The sequence below is a fragment of the Nilaparvata lugens genome, chromosome 7 (genome assembly GCF_014356525.2).
Source record: "Nilaparvata lugens isolate BPH chromosome 7, ASM1435652v1, whole genome shotgun sequence".
Lineage (NCBI taxonomy): Eukaryota > Metazoa > Arthropoda > Insecta > Hemiptera > Delphacidae > Nilaparvata > Nilaparvata lugens.
This window is the reverse complement of record NC_052510.1, coordinates 10,913,325-10,932,279: the sequence shown is the minus strand read 5'-3', so window position 1 is coordinate 10,932,279 and position 18,955 is coordinate 10,913,325. Positions and strand designations below refer to the sequence as shown.

The 18,955-nt window shown below is 35.7% G+C and overlaps 2 protein-coding genes across 7 annotated transcripts in view; both read left to right on the top strand.

Annotated features, from left to right (window-relative positions):
* Window positions 1-18,955, top strand: part of LOC111059477 (zinc finger protein Xfin-like) — a 48,422-nt gene that overhangs the window by 13,387 nt on the left and 16,080 nt on the right. For 4 of the 6 annotated variants that reach the window (XM_039433660.1, XM_039433658.1, XM_039433661.1 and 1 more), the window contains one exon: window positions 5,364-5,435. The exons of 1 other annotated variant lie outside the window; for it this stretch is intronic. In XM_039433660.1, the coding sequence (XP_039289594.1) occupies window positions 5,364-5,435 (72 nt within the window). Of the gene's footprint in view, window positions 1-5,363; window positions 5,436-11,830; window positions 11,917-18,955 lie in introns of those variants that run through there. One more of the 6 variants, XM_039433663.1, reaches the window with a different exon arrangement.
* LOC111060146 (zinc finger protein 2 homolog) lies at window positions 5,453-9,828 on the top strand. The gene has a single exon (XM_039433665.1). It carries the CDS (start codon window positions 5,704-5,706, stop codon window positions 6,616-6,618), a length of 915 nt encoding a protein of 304 aa, XP_039289599.1. The 5' UTR covers window positions 5,453-5,703; the 3' UTR covers window positions 6,619-9,828.

Below are 18,955 nucleotides of genomic sequence, written 5' to 3'. Positions count from 1 at the left end.
CTTGAGTTAATTAGGTGAAGAATAGGATCAATTAGGGTTTGAATATTGTACTTGATTACTCTTGCTGGAATACGATAATGGCCTGGGGCGCTATTACCTCTCATGCTACCGATCACCTGCATGAGATCTTCTCGCGTGACAAGTCGAAACTCGAACACAGAACCAACAGCATGATCGGAATCGTTTATTTCTGGCTCGCCAAGGGGAGTTAAAGAATCAGCCAAGCGCTTTCCCACAGAGGCAAAGAACTCATTGAAATTATTGCTAACCTCGGTTGCAGTGATTTGAGCAGGAGCCCGACCATCCCGCGCGAACACATTGACAGGAAATGCATGCACCCTGGCAGGCCTCCCCGAGACCTCATTCACAGATGACCAGAATTTCTTAGGATTATTTGAGACTTCAATTATTTTATTCTTATAGTAATTATATTTTGTTTGTTTGATAAGATAGTGTAGCCTATTTCTGTATTGAATAAATTCATTTTTTAGAGTTGCATTAAAAGGTTGTCTATTTAATCTTTTTTTCAAGTTATCCCGGTGCCTGATTGATTGAACTAAACCCAAGCTAATCCAGGGCTTCAATTTACTATTTTTTGCTGTCACTTTAATTAGTTTTGTGTTCACTTCTATTGTTTTCTGGAGTGTATCTGTGAAGAGACGAGTTGCCACACTCACGTCCCCTTCATCAAGGATAGAGCTCCAATTTTGTGAAGAAATATCATTATTAATACCATGCCAGTCAATCTTGGAAAAATATTTGTTGTTATTCTGTGAAGATATTTTTGTAGAATTTTTTGCTAGATTCATGCATATGGCATAGTGGTCAGTCATAGAGGTTTGGACTACAGTGGTTGAAACATCAAATGAGCGAGGAAGTTTAACAAAATAATGGTCGATGCAAGTTCCACTAACTGGCCTGGTAATTTTATCTATACAGGCCGTTAATTCAGCATCGTTCAGTACATCAATGTATTGCTCCTCTATAGATCCTGTAGCAACATTAAGAATGTCACAGTTAATATCCCCTGCTAGAATTTGAATTTTCCTATTGCTTCCTGATTTGGTTCTGAAATGGGTGTCAAGAGCATTTAAAAATTGATATATATTGGAGTTTGGGCTTCTATAAACTGCAAGAAGTTCACAGGGAGACCCCTCCCAGTCGAATTCAATTGATACACAGGTGGCCACACCACCCAGCTGAAGCTCCCTGCAAGACACTGAAAGCTCATTATTTATGTACACTACAACACCATCGCATTGATTTAGACTTTTGTAGGATCTAAGGAGCCTATACCCCTCAATATCCAGCAGGTCACTATCGTCATTCAGCCATGCCTCGGTCAAAATAATACAGCCAAAACGATGCTTTAGACTCTCTAAAACTATTAAAAATTCATCTATGTTTTTTTGTAACTTCTCATGTTCATGTGAATTACTGAGAAATCCGTCTTGTCCCTATTTCCGGAAGAAGTTAAAATAGGAAATTTTAAAGAAAAATCATTAATATCCGTGCACTCAGTGCACTCAATTGGTGAAGCATCAATTGGCTCCATCAGATCACTCATTGTTCTATACTGTGAATACAATGAGACAAGCCATGCCGCCTGCCGGGCACAAAAGAATACAAGTACCTTAAATAAATAAATAAATAAACTAAATCAAAAATTGGAAAAATACGTTTAGCGGGAAACAAATTCGTGCTTAATTCTAATTGATAAATATACCTAGTCACGATCATCTCAATGACTAGCCAAACTAGAAAATGAATTAGAAGCATGAATAATTGTATATAATATCATTTCCCTAATTATATTTAAATTTACGATTGAGTGGACCATTTTCATCTTTGTGAAATAAGAAATTAGATTTTAATTATTACTATTAGTGGCCCATAAATGTTCACATTACTCTTACTATAAATCAAGAGAGCAATGTTTTTTTATGTGTTAGTTTATTCAATAAGTAAATTCTGTTTCATAATCATTCTGTCAATTATTAGTTGGTCTAAAAACGATTTTTGTGCATACAGTGGGAACTGAATATTCTGTTAAGAAAGAAGATCCCGATAAGAAAGACAATCTAGACTATTCAGTAATTTGTATAGACATGACACAGCCAATGATGTGTAATCTAATATTTAAATTATAGCCTATCTTTATGTAATCTAATTATATTAAATAATCTATTTATATCTTAAGTACTAGCCTATCTTTATAATTATATCTTATATTATAAAGATTTAATTCTTAATGTATAAAAGAATACATAAAGAATAAAGCTAATTATGTAAATTAAAAATCTAGAATTTAAAAAAGTATAAATATAGGTATTGATATGAAAGAACTAGCAAGATAGTAGAAGTACTTATTCTACTATGAATTGAATAGCAAGGTTTACACCACTTACTGAGGTCTAAATGATACGAGTACTGTAATTATAATAGTACCGTTTTCATTTGAAAATTTAATATATGAAGTTTATAGTAATAACTAACTATCTATCAATTAAATTTATTACAGAATTAAAATTTATAGTGGAGTAAAAGAATATCTACTAAACTATTGATTTGGATTATTGAGTTACTGATATGAATGTAGGTATAGAGAGACAACGGGATGGAAGTGTAACTAGGCTACTGTAATCTTATCGCCGATTATTATTATATTATTATTGTTTTCTTCAAACTGTACCGGTATCATGCCCTTCTGTTGTTTTCGAGTAAATAATTCTACTGTGATCTTGTAGACTGCTTCAATCTCAAACACCTAGATAATCAAGATCTATGATAATACTAAGAACTGCTATGCACTGTCAATGGGGCTTGATTCAACTTATAATTTCAGGTGCAGTAGCTACAAACAGTGTACACAGAAGGCTAATGATAATTTATGAAACACAAATTATTCTGTATATTTAGATAAATTGAATTAAAATGAAATAGTATTATTCCCCATTAACCCTCTATTTTGGGAAGTAACAAGCAATATCTGAGATAAATAACGTAATCTATTAATGTATAAATAAATAAATAACAAGTGGAATAATAAATAAATAAAATCAAGAAATTTAATGTCGTGCACTGTCAAAAATAATACTTTGTCCAAGTTAAAATTTCAGGTGCAGCAATTACAAACAGTGTAGGCTACTCTGAATGCTAATAATATTCAAGAAACACTAATTATTCAGTATATTTGAGTTAATTGGATTAAAATGAAGTAGCGTTATTCTTAATATCTCTATTTTGGGAAGTAACAGGCGATATTATTAGATTATATGGATTTATTTTTTAGAGATAGGCAAAAAGCAGGCGCTTGCACGAATGTTGCCTTAAAAAATAACTTAAATCCTTAGTTTTTCTAAACCTTATATTCAAATATGATTTTAAATTGCAAATTTAAAGGTGAATGTGTTTTCTAAGGGATTTATATTCAAAAATTAGTATTATAGGAAATGCTATTAAATTTAGAATGGAAAAAGATTTAGCTGTATTAGGGAATCAAGAAAATAATAATATTTCACTTTCATTCTATATAATAAAAAAATTTTGAAAAATGAATAAAAAATAAAAATAATAGTGTTCTGACTGGTTTCTTAATTTACCAGAATTTGGATGAAAAACAACAAGTTGTGATTGGGTGTTCACTGAGCCTCATCCTCGGAAATAGGCTTGCTATCTTTTCGGCGTAACTCAGCAATTTGCTCCAAATTACGGATCAGGAATGCTCGATGATCGGCGGCAGCCTTTACCATGACTTTGCAGTCCCTGGTCCACACTGAGATTAGTTTGTTTTCCTTCAAAAGTTGCCTCGTCGCATTGAATAGAGAGCGTGTCACGGGAGTGAGATGTTCGCTCAGGTAGACTGGGGTATTAGGGAAATTGGTATTAAGTTCACTAGCTGAAAGCCTACCTTTAAGTCGCTTGGCGGTCAACCAACTCGATTTTGTGAAGCGTGAGGTGAAGTTAACTACTATTGACGGTGGCATATTGGCGTCTCTATTCCTATTCGGTAGTCTGTGAGCCGCAGATCAATTTACAATCAAAATTCAATTCAAATCAATTTACTTATCAACGATTTTGACAATGAATACATCACTTTTATATGTATCTATATTCATATATATTTCTTTGAGTCTATAATTACAATAATAATATTTTTGCCCTCCTGTTATCATCATCCATTCTTTCATTCATACATTATTTCATTACTTCATGCTCGCTAATTAATTACTAATACAACTACATACTACTAATATTCTATACCAATACTACCATTCCTACTATAATACATGCATATATAACTACTACTACACTATCACTATATATTAGTTGGCTATATACATGCTGCCACTATCACCACGTGCTCAGCTACTTTCTCACTCTCTCCCTCTCACACACGCATGCGCTCTCACTCACACGAGGACCTATTATTCTAACCCTATGACTGACTATTTACAATAAAGAACCTGCCAGAACTTGTTCTCTGAATAGCCAACGGTTTCAAAATACCCTTTCTTCAGGTTCTTGGAAATTCATTTATTGAAATTCAAAAAGGAATCTTCTAGAAGTTTCTTCTTTAAAAGTGGGAAAAAAGCACGTGGTTCACTCATGTCAACGGCTCCATCACAACAATATTATAGATGTAATATTCAGTTAAGTGAAATCATTGTACTGAATTACCCCCAGAACTCTCATTACATTTATTTTATTTTATAAAATAACCTTATTAATTCAATGTGCAGTGGTAATTAAGTGTAATATTTAACTATAATTTGGTGTTTTAATTCTTCTAAATTAAAAATTTCCAGCTCATAAATATATTTTCGGACGAAAATTTAACTTGAACTTTTAACAGTAGAAACATAAACTATTTTTTGGACATGTTATTAATTATTATCAAAATTCGTGAATGGAATAGTTTCGGGACAAGCTTGTTTGTTCCTCCCCAATCATATTTATATGATTTGTGATTGTATCCACAAATAAATAAATACAATTTACAATGAGAACATTTTTCAACAGCTCTGGAATATGTGGAAATTGCTAACTTCCAAAATGATCTTTCATCGACTACGGAGCAAAGCTCAGTTCAATCATCAATTTAATGTTAGAACTATATGTTTTTGTGAAGTGAACAACTACAAGACTTCTTGTCTATAAACAACCTATTTCGGATCATGTGTAACCTTATCAAATTTGGGAGTTTTTTTTCTCTCCCTATCATTTTTATGATGTACTTGATGTATACTAAATCAGTAAAGAATACGAAATAATGAGATTATTGTGAATGTGCATTTTTGTGCTGATTTGTCATGTGTGAATTACATCACTTGCTCATTGATATTTGAAACTTGTGATTTCAGGAACCATCATCAGCTGATAGTGGGAGTGATTCGTCTGCAGAAGAGGAGGGAGAAGGCAACAATGAAGAAATGGTAGGAGAGGGGAGGGTTTCATGCAAAACTACATCTAAAAAACATCATCAATGTACATTCTGTGCAAAAAACTTCTCTTGGACTAGAAATTTGACTGTTCATATGCGCACTCACACCAAAGAGAAGCCTTACCCGTGTACAGTCTGCACCAAAAGGTTCTCTAGGTCTGGTACCTTGACTAAGCATATGTGTACTCACACCCAAGAGAAGCCATTCCAGTGTACAGTCTGTTCAAAAAGGTTCTCTCGGTCTGATTGTGTGACTGCATATGCGTACCCACACCAAGGAGAAACCTTTTCAGTATACCGTCTGTGCAAAAAGGTTCTCTTTTTTTGTTAGTTTGAGCAGACATATGCGCATTCATACCAAGGAGAAGCCTTACCAGTGTACAGTCTGCACCAAAAGGTTCTCTGAGTCTGGTGCCTTGACTAAGCATATGCGTACACACACCAAAGAGAAGCCATTCCAGTGTACAGTCTGTTCAAAAAGGTTCTCTCAGTCTGGTACATTGACTAATCATATGGGGACTCATACCAAAGAGAAGCATTATCAGTGTACAGTCTGTATAAAAAGGTTTTATAATTCTAGCCATTTGACTGTTCATATGCGTACTCACACTAAAGAAAAGCCATTCCAATGTAAAGTCTGTATCAAAATATTCTGCACTTCTAGGGAATTGACTGTTCATATGCGCACCCACACCAAAGAGAAGCCTTACCATTGTACAGTCTGCACCAAAAGGTTCTCTGTGTCTGGTTCCTTGACTGTTCATATGCGTATTCACACCAAAGAGAAGCCATTCCAGTGTTCAGTCTGCACCAAAAGATTTTCTCAGTCAAGTCATCTAACACTTCATTTGCGTACTCACACCAAAGAAAAGCCTTTTCAGTGTACATTTTGTAATAAAAGCTTCTCTCAGTCAAGTAATCTAACACTTCATTTGCGTACTCACACCAAAGAAAAGCCTTTTCAGTGTACATTTTGTAATAAAAGCTTCTCTCAGTCAAGTAATCTAACACTTCATTTGCGTATTCACACCAACGAGAAGCCTTTCCCGTGTACAATCTGTACCAAAAGGTTCTCTCGGACTGTTAATTTAACTCGTCATATGCGCACTCACACCAATGAGAGACCATTCCAGGGAACAGTATGTAGAAAAAGTTCTCTCAGTGTGGAAAAATGAATCATTATATGCGTTGTCACACATCAGTTTAGAATGTCTGAGTTTCTTCTCTACTGGTGTGTTGTTTGTATAATATCTCTCCAATATTGTTCTTATTAAAAAAAAAATATTTGAAAGATTTGCATTGCAAAATAAGTTGACTGGATGTTCCATCCACAATAATTAATTGTGAATTAATTCTTCAAATATCAATATGGTCTGTATAACACAAGTTGTGACTTATGTTGCCAAATTGTGCAAAATTTCAATCTTTTCATGCAAGCCCATATGACAGGATCTATTCAATTCGACAAGCTGTCGATGCTGAGTTGTCAATATGAATATATCCAGTCATATGAGCTTGCATGAACAAATTGAAATTTTGCACAATTTGGAAACACGGATATTTTCTCCAAGCCTCAACTAATTTTATACAAACTCTTGTATCGTGATAATAGAAAGAAAAATAAAAATCTCAGTACCCTTTTTGAATTATTCAATCACAACATGTTTAATTCAAATAATTCAAAAAGGTTACCGTAATCTGGGGTGAAGTGGATCAAAATTGGCATATTTTTTAAAGTTTTTGTGCTTTGACATGTACAGAGAGTCTTTAAAAAATTTATATTTCACCTCTCAATCTTCTTCTTTCCAATGCCTTGGAGCCTATATTTTTCTGCTCAAAATTGACTTGTAGAAAAAATGTTTTTGTTTGATCCACTTCACCCCATCTGTTGGGGTGAAGTGGATCAGCATTATAATTCCATTATAAAACCACTTCACCTCTATACTGAGGTGAAGTGGATCATTAATAATGTTTTAAAAAAATTATAGTTAGAAATAGTAAACTCAAAATTGAATTTTTGTAACTTAATAGAAAATACGTACATGCAAATGAGAAAAATCATTCAATTGAGTTGGTTTGAGTACCAAGTGCTAGAAATCTCCCTCTTCTGAGGCTTGACATCCTGACCTTTTCCACTACTGAGCTCTTTTCAACTTCTTGTATGTCAAGTTCATCAGAGTAGTGGAAAATAGTTTCTTTCTTGCCTACTTTCTTCCATAGAAATGAAATTTCATAGCGATTTTCATTTAAAATGTTTACAATATTTCCCACCCAGAATCTCAGTTTTGAAGAGTTTTCTATTTCAAATTTTACAACTACAAAATCTCCAGCACTAAATCTAATCAATGATGGATCCTCAGCAGTCATTTCCTCTCCATTAGATTCAGCAGTATCTTCCTCTTCAATTGGTCCATCTCTGATGGGCGGTGAATGCTGTCGGTGTCTTCCTGATGAACTTCCTTCTGTGGGAACGACATCAGAAGCACTCACACTTTTTTCTGCAACAATGTTCATTCTCTTGCCTCGCCCCTGTTGATTTGGTGGTTGGTCATTTTCTCGGAATTTTTTCAAAATCTCAGTGAATGAACTACTCCATCTTTCACCGGCCCCATCTTCGTCCTAATCTTCATCAACCTCAGAGTCCTGTGGTAATTTACTCAGGACCCTAGCACTGTTCAAGGGAAAAATGCCACAAGCCCTAAAGCCAGACCGTATGTTATCTGCAGATGTGAGCCCAATTTCGACAATAATTGTATCCCTTAGAAGAGAAGGAAATACACTTTTTGGGAGCACTGCCCTATTTTTTTCTTTCCAATTTCCCAGAACTCTCCGCCATGCATTTTTAATGGATGAAAAAATGCTACATCCAAAGGTTGGCAGAGGTGAGTTGAGTTTGGAGGTAGAAGAACGAATTCAATATTATTCTCCTCACACATTTCCACCACATTTAGTGAGATGTGACTGGACAAGTTGTCACCAATCAGGGCAATTCCTTCAGAAAGTTTTCTGGCATAGGGAAGAATGATTTTAGTGAACCACTCCTCAAACATCACCAGATACATCCAGCCACTCGAATTTCGGTTGAAGCATGCATTTTCTGGTCCATTCTCCACCCAAGTTGGATATAAGTGCTTTGCCTTATAAATCACATAGGGTGGAAGCATTGTCCATCCCCAGCTGCAGCAAACATTACCGTGATGCTGGTTTTAGAAGTGTCTAGAACTCTTTCGGTGTGTTTTGAGCCCCTTTTTACAACCACCTTTAAATTGCCAGGGTCATCAGTGAAATTGGTTTCATCATAATTTATAATATTGCTAGCTGGAATTCCTTCAAGAGATTTCTCAAGTTCCACAAAGTAATTTGATATAGTGTCTTTGGAAACTCCTGCCCTAACTCTTTTGATGTTTTGAGACATTCTCTCACTCAAAGATGGGTGACGTCTCATGAAATTTGAAAACCATTCTTCTCCTGGTAAGTTATCAGAAAAGAATTTCACTTGTCCAGATTGGTTCAAATAATGCTGTACAATTTTTCTAATGTCTAGTCTTTTTAATGGGAATCCCCATTCACCACACTTAATAATGCCACGACAAAGAAAATCTTCCTCTTCAGTAGAAAAGACTGTCTGACCCCCATATGATTTTCCACTTTTCCCTTTCAAATATCTATTCAATGTTGTGTAGGGCACTGCATATTGTTCTGCTGCACTCCGTATTGACAACTTATTTTTATTGACAGCATCAATAGCTTTTTCTAAAAAACTGGTTTGTAGTTACGCTTGCCTTCAAGTCCAATTTTTTTAACATATTTTCGAGGCATTTTGTCACTTCATAAAAACTGTAATCAATTACAACTCATCTATTAAATTAACAATAACAACTAACCAAACTTTTCAACACGATCTCTTTAGTAGCACTGATAGTGGTAGGTTATGTTACTGTAATGGAATACAATATCGTTAAACTGGCAATAATCGATATTTGTAAGCTGATCCACTTTACCCCTTCGGGTAACAATTTCAGCTTTAGATCGACTTTATTTATGTTGGTGACTTGATATCGATTTTTCGATAGGGGAAAAATATCGAAGTCAGACAGGAGAGTCGATTGCAGGCTACAAAGAGATTGTAAATCTGACCAATTGGTATCACCAGATGTTTGTTTATAAGGTTCTTGTTTTCTGATGATACAGGCTATTTCAAAAAAATATTTTTCCTGAAGCACAGCTATATTTTTTCACAGTTTTTTTTAGAATTCAGGTAGGCTATATCATTCTGAACAATGTTCATTTTTACTTTCCTTGCCCTATTACCATAGGTAAGGAAAGTATTGCTTTCCAAAAAAAATTAAGGTACCCCAATTTCTCAATTTCTATACGTTTCAAGGTCCCCTGAGTCCAAAAAAGTGGTTTTTGGGTATTGGTCTGTATGTGTGTGTGTGTATATATGAGTGTATGTGCGTCTGTGTACACGATATCTCATCTCCCAATTAACGGAATGTCTTGAAATTTGGAACGTAAGGTCCTTACAATATATAAGGATCCGACACGAGCAATTTCAATCAAATGCGATTCAAGATGGCAGCTAAAATGGCGAAAATGTTGTTAAAAACAGGGTTTTTCGCGATTTTCTCGAAAACGGCTCCAACAATTTTGATTAAAGTCATACCTAAAATAGTCATCGATAAGCTATATCAACTGCCACAAGTCCCATATCTGTAAAAATTTCAGGAGCTCCGCCCCATCTATGCAAAGTTTGATTCTCAATTATCAGGCTTTAGATAAAATTTAAACAAAAAATTTCAAGTGGAAAAGATTGAGCATGAAAATCTCTTCAATTAATGTTCAGTAACATTTTCACCAAAAATTGAGAATAAGTTTGAAAATTGAGAAAATGTGATTATTCAATTGCAAACTGTTGGCAACTGTTGATTCTATTAAATCATTCACTATGAAGAGATAGCAGATCTCGTGCGCATCCAGCGTTATTGTCCTGACACCAGCTGGCTCAGATCTTTGTTTATAAGTAGACTTGAGATGCGCGTGAACACTAGCGTCAGGTGATCAATTTTCATAACGGCAAGGAAAGTTGTGTGAGTGCGCCAAACCAGATTTTTTGTTTTCACTTATAAAAATCTGGTGTGGCGCACTCACACAATTTTCCTTTTCGTTATGAAAATTGATCACCTGACGCTAGTGTTCCCGCGCATCTCAAGTCTACTATTCAAAGATCTAAGCCAGCTGGTGACAGGACTATAACACTGGAGACACACGAGGTCTGCTATCTCTTCATAGTGAATGATTTAATAGAATCAACAGTTGCCAACAGTTTGCAATTGATATAATAACATTTTCTCGAATTTCGTGCTTATCTTAAATCTTGGGTGAAAATGTTACTAAACATTAACTGTAGAGATTTTCATGCGCAATCGTTTCCACTTGGAATTTTTTGTTTAAATTGTATCTGAAGCCTGATAATTGGGAATCCAAAATCAAACTTTGCATAAATGGGGCGGAGCTCCTGGAATTTTTACAGATATGGGACTATTGGCAGTTGATAGAACTTATCAATTACTATTCCTGGTATGAATTTGATCAAAATCGTTGGAGCCGTTTTCGAGAGAATCGCAAAAAACCCTGTTTTTGACAACATTTTCGCCATTCTGATTTGCATCAGATCGAAATTGTTCGTGTCGGATACTTATATCGTAAGGACCTTAAGTTCCAAATTTCAAGTCATTCCGTTGATTGGGAGATGAGATATCGTGTACACATACGCACATACACTCATACACACATACATACACACACACACACACACACACACACACACACACACACACACACACACACACACACACACACACACACACACACACACACACACACACACACACACACACACACACACACACACATATATATATATATATATATATATATATATATATATATATATATATATATATATATATATATATATAAACCACTTTTTGGACTCAGGGGACCTTGAAACGTATAGAAATTTAGAAATTGTGGTACATAGATACGTAAGGTTCCATTGTAGATATTGTAAAATAAATAGATGAATAAATAAGGCGGCTCCCACATTTGAGGTTTAAGCAACAATCAATATAAATAAAAAAACATGAGATATTAGTGCAATATTTTTACATTTGGATCGTTCACCAGAACGTTCTTCAGCATTGTAGAAATATACTTGAAAAATACTTATAAGATAAGTTTTCAGTTTGTCAAGCTGCTAATTGGACCCTCGCGGAGCACGGGTTACCTGCTAGTAATAAATAAATGAACTTGTCCATATAATTTTTGGGTGTATTATCTATTGTATCTATAATGTATAATATATTTGCAGGTATCAGCCACCCCTGTACAAGTGGAGGAATCAATCTCAAACGAAGGAGTCAACTTGATGGAAAATAAATGCAAAGACAAGGAACGACCATCTAACAAAGGTTGGTTGATCTATGGCAAATATTCCGCTCTTCAATTGAATTACAAACTATAGCGAGGTCTACGTTATAATGGCAATGGAGAAAGATAGGAGAACAGCGATGCCAATTCTCTGCCTTGCCACTGCCTTAGCTGATACCGGTATATCTTATGTAATATCAACTGGTCATTCTTGTTAAATATTATTGATTTTATTTTAATCGTTGAGAAATATATTTTTCAATGATTGAATATAGCTATTTATGTATTAAGAGCGTAATGCGCGAGTATCGCTCGCGCAAAACAGTTATCACGCGACGCGAAGCGGAGCGTGATAATTTTGCAAGAGTGATAAAGAAGCATTACGCGCGAATTACATACAAAATTTTTTCCACAACTGCCCAAACCTGTTGAATTACTTATATCGGCGAAGTTACGATTACCGACTTTTTAGGTTAAGATCTGACTTTTTGGCGAGCTGCTTACAATCAGCTGATTAGGAAGCGTAAAGAAACTCTTCTGCGCATGCGCGAATGGTTAGCGAGCGAAAAAGTAGATTCTCCTCAGAAATAAGCTGTTTTACGAGGAGAATTGAGTGTGTAAATTCTTTCTTTACGCGCAGTTGTAGAAAAATAAATTTTCATAGTTGAGATGATATATTTTGTCAATTAATTATATTTCTGAAGTGTTGAAAACGATCTGGCAAATTTGCGAGCTAGAAAATGATAGTCCTATCTGATTTGTCAAACAATAGACAGGGATAGCAACACCAATGTTAATCAAATTCTGCCATTATAACGTGGACTTCACTATAATACATTTATTTATTTATTTATTTACAATGCAAATGACACTAATGTAATAACATTGAAAGATGAAATAATAAGGTAGTCCTTGTGCTATTTTTCTTCCAAATTTATAAGTGACAAAGTCCAAGGTTAGAATTTTACGTGTACAATTTTTATGAGATTCTAGTCCAAAATAAACATTAAAAATATAAATTTTGAATTTAGATGGTTTGAATTAATAAATTTATTAGGAAAATTTCACACAATTACCACTTGTTACGAATAATATTGAGTTATTTAAGAAAATTTGGAACTATTCAAGACTTGTAAACTCGGATATTTTTTATTTATACAGCAATTTATAACAGTTTAGAAGCTCGCAATATCATTGATTATTCTCCTATAAATTTTATTTGAGAAAGCTTTCCACGTCACTATTAACATCTTTTAGACCCGGTTTCTAGGGCTTTTAAATCTTGAATCTAATGCACCATCAAATCTATATGAAATTTATAGCTTTGATGATTCATTAGATTCAATATAAGAAGCTTAATGAGTGTTCCAGAAACCTGGCTTTAGTTTGATATAGGTAACTTATTACTTCTTTAATAACACATTTGCTCAGTCTTATTACCGTAGTGATGTCATAAGAATGGTTTGCATAAGAGAATATCCCAATAGTCCAGTCACTATATACATTGGTGTATGCAATTTATATTTTAGTTCTGATTTTTTAATATATTATTTGGGTACATAAGAGAAGTCCAGAACCAATTACACCATTACACTCAACAATAAATTTTCCATTTTTTGACCGAATTTGACTTATGATGGATGATTTTGGAACGCCCTGACGAGACGAGAAGAATGAAGTGTAGTACGATGAAATCTGAGCACTGTGTCAAAAGTTATAAGTGTTTGAAATTTTGATCCTTGAGGTGTCCTTAAGCGCGCCTCTCCATTAGGAAATACTGAAATGAAGTGCATCTAACGGGCGATTCTCATAGAACATAGTGTCATGAACTTATGTCATTGTGCGAAATATCAATGTGAGGACAATGTAGTTGGTGATGATGGTTGAAGCTGAAAATTAGGTGTTTTTCACAATACAAGGAGCATTTTTGTCAGGTGTACCTGAAAATCTATATGAGATAGAGCACTCTACCTGATCTCAGATTGTAGAGCACAAAAATACGCCCAGAGGGATTTTGAAATATACATCTTAATGGTAACAATCGGAAGATATTGTTGATCAAATACTAAAATTCATCAAAATTGATTTTTTATTCAAATTTCACTCATTAAAAAAAAAGCATAACTCAGTACTCATTGGAGATAGAGAGTTCCGAATGATCACATTTTATTCAGAATTTTATGATCTGAAGAAAAGGCGAGAGCAAATTTCTCTGTCCGATTACGAGATTTGGCAGAAATAGCTGAAGACTGAAAAATGAGCCAAAAATACGAGGTTTTTGGGCAACTCTGTATCTAGCACAAGGAAATTTTGCATGAAGAAATTGGTTCTGGACTTCTCTTATGTACCAAAATAATATATTAAAAAATCAGAACTACAATATAAATTGCAAGCACACCCCTTTTTTATGTCTGTATTGACTGGACTACAAGGTATAGGACGTTTATGTTCCAAATTTCATTGTTAGTTTGCTGAAGCCGATAGTCCACATAGTTCTTTTTTGTGAAGCTATGTGATGCTGTTAGTCTCTCATAATGTATGATATTGTATGTATACATTTATAAATAATGTACGGTTCATATACACTCTCACTCGTTCAAGACAGTCTTCTTCTTCTTCTGGTGCTTCTTCTTCTATCCGTTACCGAATGTTGGCAATCATTCTGGCAATTATAACTTTGTTGACAGCCGCTCTAAAAAGTTCCGGGATGGACACTGCAAACCATGTTCTCAAGTTCTTTAACCAGGAAATTCGTCTCCTACCAACACCTCTCCTGCCAAGAACTTTACACTGTAGTACACATTTTAACAACTGATATTTAGTTTCATTCCTCATAATGTGTCCCAGATACTCCAATTTTCGTCTCTTGACAGTGTACATTATCTCCGTCTTCTTATTGAGTTACTGAAGAACCCTGTTGGAAATTTTGTCCATCCATGATATTTTCAGGATTCGTCCACAGGTAGGTCCACATCTCGAACGCTTCAAGTTTCTTTGTTGTTGTTTCAGTCAGGGTCCAAGACTCAACTCCATATAACAAAATGGAAAATATATAACAACGGAGGAGTCTAATTTTCAGTTCAAGGGTCAAATTATGCGACTTGAATACTCTTGACATGATTTTGAATGCTGCTCTCGCCTTTTCAATCCGAGCCCTCACCTCCTGAGAATGGTCCCACTGCTCATTCAAAACTGTACCCAGGTAAATATAAGTTGGCACTCTCTCCACTACCCTACCATCAATAGTAAAATGCACATTGTCAACTTTTTCTTTACTAATTATCATTGTCTTTGTTTTGTTAATGTTGACTTCCAGACCATATATTTTACTAACTTCAGTGACTTTGTCCATTAGCAGTTGAAGTCCTTGCGGGGTGTCGGCAAAAATTACTGTATCATCCGCATACCTGAAATTGTTGAATCTCTCTCCATTCGCTAGTACGCCGGCCACCGAGTATTCCATGGCTTCTTGGAAAATTGCCTATGAGTATAAGTTGAATATTAGCGGAGATAATATACAACCCTTCCGTACTCCTCGGAGAATTTTAACTTCTTCTGTTTTCTCATTATTGACTCTAACAGATGCCGACTGATTCCAATACAGGTTTTTAATTAAACGCAAATCCTTACCATCAATTCCGCTATCCCGCAGGACCTCCATCATTTTATTATGCTGAACTCTGTCAAATGCTTTTTGATAATCGATGAAGCAGGCATATATATTTCAGTTCATGTCGCGGCAGCGTTGGAAAAATACCTTATACCAAAAAGCGCATCTCTATAGTGAGGTCCACGTTATAATGGCAGTGGATAAAAATAAAAGAATATCGATGCCGATTCTCTGTATTAATTAATTATATTTCTACACTGTCAAAAACATAATTTGCATCGTTGTGGACCTAGAAAAGGATATTACCACCGACTTTGTCAAATGATAGCAAAACCAAAGTTGATCAAATACTGTCATCATAACGTAGTGCCCTCACTATAGTTATTGGCAACTCTATAAATTTGTTTGTGTAGTTGAGAAGTTGATATTGTGGTAATTATTCATATTCAATGAAAAAGACTAAGAAATTGTCAAACTCAGTAAACAGATAAACACAACATCCTTCACAACAGAATAGATTCACAGTATCTCACTTCGAAAGTATTTTTCCCGTTTCAGTCTTAAGCCGTAGATGTCACTCTTTGTTCTTCATCCCCAGGTTAAAAACAGTTCATAGGTAGAATAGAATAGAATAATTGCTTTTATTTTAACATTGTTAACTAGATAATATTATAAAAGAACATAATTTTAGTTATAACAAGCATTTAACCCTTGGTCAACGACCGTCAGGGTGAGGTTTGTCATGAGTAGACTCCATACAGAATTACACATTCTTGTTTTTCAAATACTTTTCCCTTAGTGTACATTCAACAGTTCACAACGCACTATCCATTGAACTCTGAAATCAAGTAGTGTCTGTATTTCCATGCACCAACACAGTATGCACCTATCTTTAGCCAGTCATCTCCGTTTAGGTAGTTCTTCAGATCTTCCCGTGACAATGCTGCCCTGCCAAAGTGTTGCCATCTGAACTCGACGAGTATGGGACATTGAAATGCATGACATCCTCCTCCTCCTTCCTATTGCACAATGAGCAGAGTCTGTTCCCGTTGAATGAATATTTATTGAGTCGGATCAATTCATTTCTTGCTTTGAAGAACCACTTGATGAATTGAAAGCTGGAATTTTGAGAAATGTAATCATTCCAGTGATTGAGCTCTCGGCGAATGGTGTACCGCTGGCTCATGGCAACCCGCTGCATCTGTTGATCTCGCAGATTACTTCCAATTCTGTCAATCGTCTGGTCGATGTTCAAGCTACCTGCTGCTATCTCCTCCCATGGAATGCCAAATAAGTCATCCAGCATCCTCCAGTCATCATACAGAAATAGCCTTCTTCGAATCATCAATTTCAATAGCATACATGGATATCTTCCTTCATGAAGATTCAAACATCGCTTTACAAACTGAAGGTGTAGCCTTATTGTATGCAGGAAGATTGGACAGACTCCGGTCTCCAGAAGCAAAGCCTGATTCTGGGTGTATGATGGGAGACAAAATACCTTCTTAAGGAAGAAATGCTGGATACTTTCAACCACATCATAGATTCTTCCTCCCCACACCTGTGCTGTGTAAGAAATTACAGACCTTCCTACTGCATCGAAGATTTGTAGCTTTGATTTGAATGCTACTGAATTATTAAGGAGGATATCATTGAAGTGATTCATAGCCATCTTTGCTGAGAGTGATTTTTCTCTAAAATGCTCTGTTAATGATAGCTTTGTGGACAATCTTACTCCCAGATACTTATACGAGTTAACAACCTCTATTGGCCTCTCCTCAAAACACCACTTTTCAAGCATCCCCTGCCTTCCACCGTTTCTGAAGATGACGATTTTGGACTTATCCAGGTTAATCAGCAAGTTCCACTTTCTACAATAGTCCTCCAGTACTCTAATCATTCTGGTCATACTCAGTTTATCTGATGCCAACAAGACAACATCATCAGCATAGGCAAGCATTTCAATGCACACGTTATTCAGTCTTATTCCTCCTTCCATATCGTCCTCTATGTCATTGAGGAAGAGGGAGAACAGAATTGGGCTAAGTAAACAGCCTTGCTTGACACCTGTCTTTGTGAAGAATCTATCAGACAGACCTTCAGAGCTCCATACCCTGGCTGATGTGTTGCTGTATATCCTCTGGATAATCTTCATAATCTTTGTTGATAAACCTATTTCTGATAGTTTGAAAAATAGCGCATGTCTGTCCACTCTATCAAATGCAGCCGAAAAATCAACAAAAAAGGCATAGACTTTCTGCCTTTTAACTTCTAGGTGCATTTTAATAATGGCCATCAAACTGAAGATATTGTCCACTGTTGAGTAGTTCTGTCTGAAACCCGCCTGGAACTCGTTCAGGATGTTGTGATGATGGATCCACGTTTTCAGCCTCTCCAAGATGAGACCAGTAAACAGTTTTGCTCCAGTATTACCAAACGATATTCCTCTATAATTGGAAGCATCCTCCGGATCACCTTTCTTGAAGATTGGAAACACAATCGAAGTAAGGAAGTCCTGTGGAACGGCATGAGAAAAGTTGTAGATGCTATTGAAGACCTCCAACAATCTGTTCATGAATACTGTTGGAGCATTCTTGTAAAATTTGTACGGAATTCTGTCTTCGCCTGGGGCTTTGCCATCCTTTACGTGAAAAATCACCTTATCTAGTTCCTCCTTTCGAAACGGTGCATCTAGAAAGTCATCACACACATAGGGTTCAGGATACAACATTCTATCAGCCAGTACTATTGGATTCAGCAAAATCTTAAAATGCTGCACCCAGTCTTTCAAATAAATACTTGCTCCTGCCATATGTTGCTTCTTCTTCAGTTGCCTAACCAGTTTCCAAAAATCTCTGGAGTCTCTCACCGTCTGAAAACTATCTGCACATTTCTTCCAGTAAGCCTTTTTCTTTTCTCCACAGAGTCTTTTGTATTCCGAGTTCGCGTGAATGTACTGCCTCTTTATAGCATCTGAATCAGTTTTTCTGTACTCATTGAGTAATTTGAAGGTTTCTTCTCTTTTTCTATGGCATTCTTTGTCGAACCACTCAGCTTGCATCCTTGAATTTCCTTGAACATTTCCTCGGTGCCACCCATGCAAGTGATGACTTTTATTAATAGCTTCCATAAGATAGCACCAACCCCCTGTGGGTTAGGGGAGCCCTGAGTTGACCACCTGACTCAGCAATTTGTCACACCAGAATAGGCCCACAGTAATCCCGGCTTGTTGTAGGAGGCGTCTAACGGGACCCTTTTGCAAAGCTCTTCTTCCCTCTCCCTTCTTCTCTTCTATATGCTTTGGAACTTTCAAATTTCTAGAATGACACTATTTCCATTGACTTAGCTTTGTGCCATTTTTACTTTATTCTTTCTGTTGGCCTCCCTTGGCCATATTCTTCTTCTTTTCCTTTTCTGGTCCTCCATATTGGGGGTTGGTCGTAGAACTTAAGACTCTACACTGTAAAAAG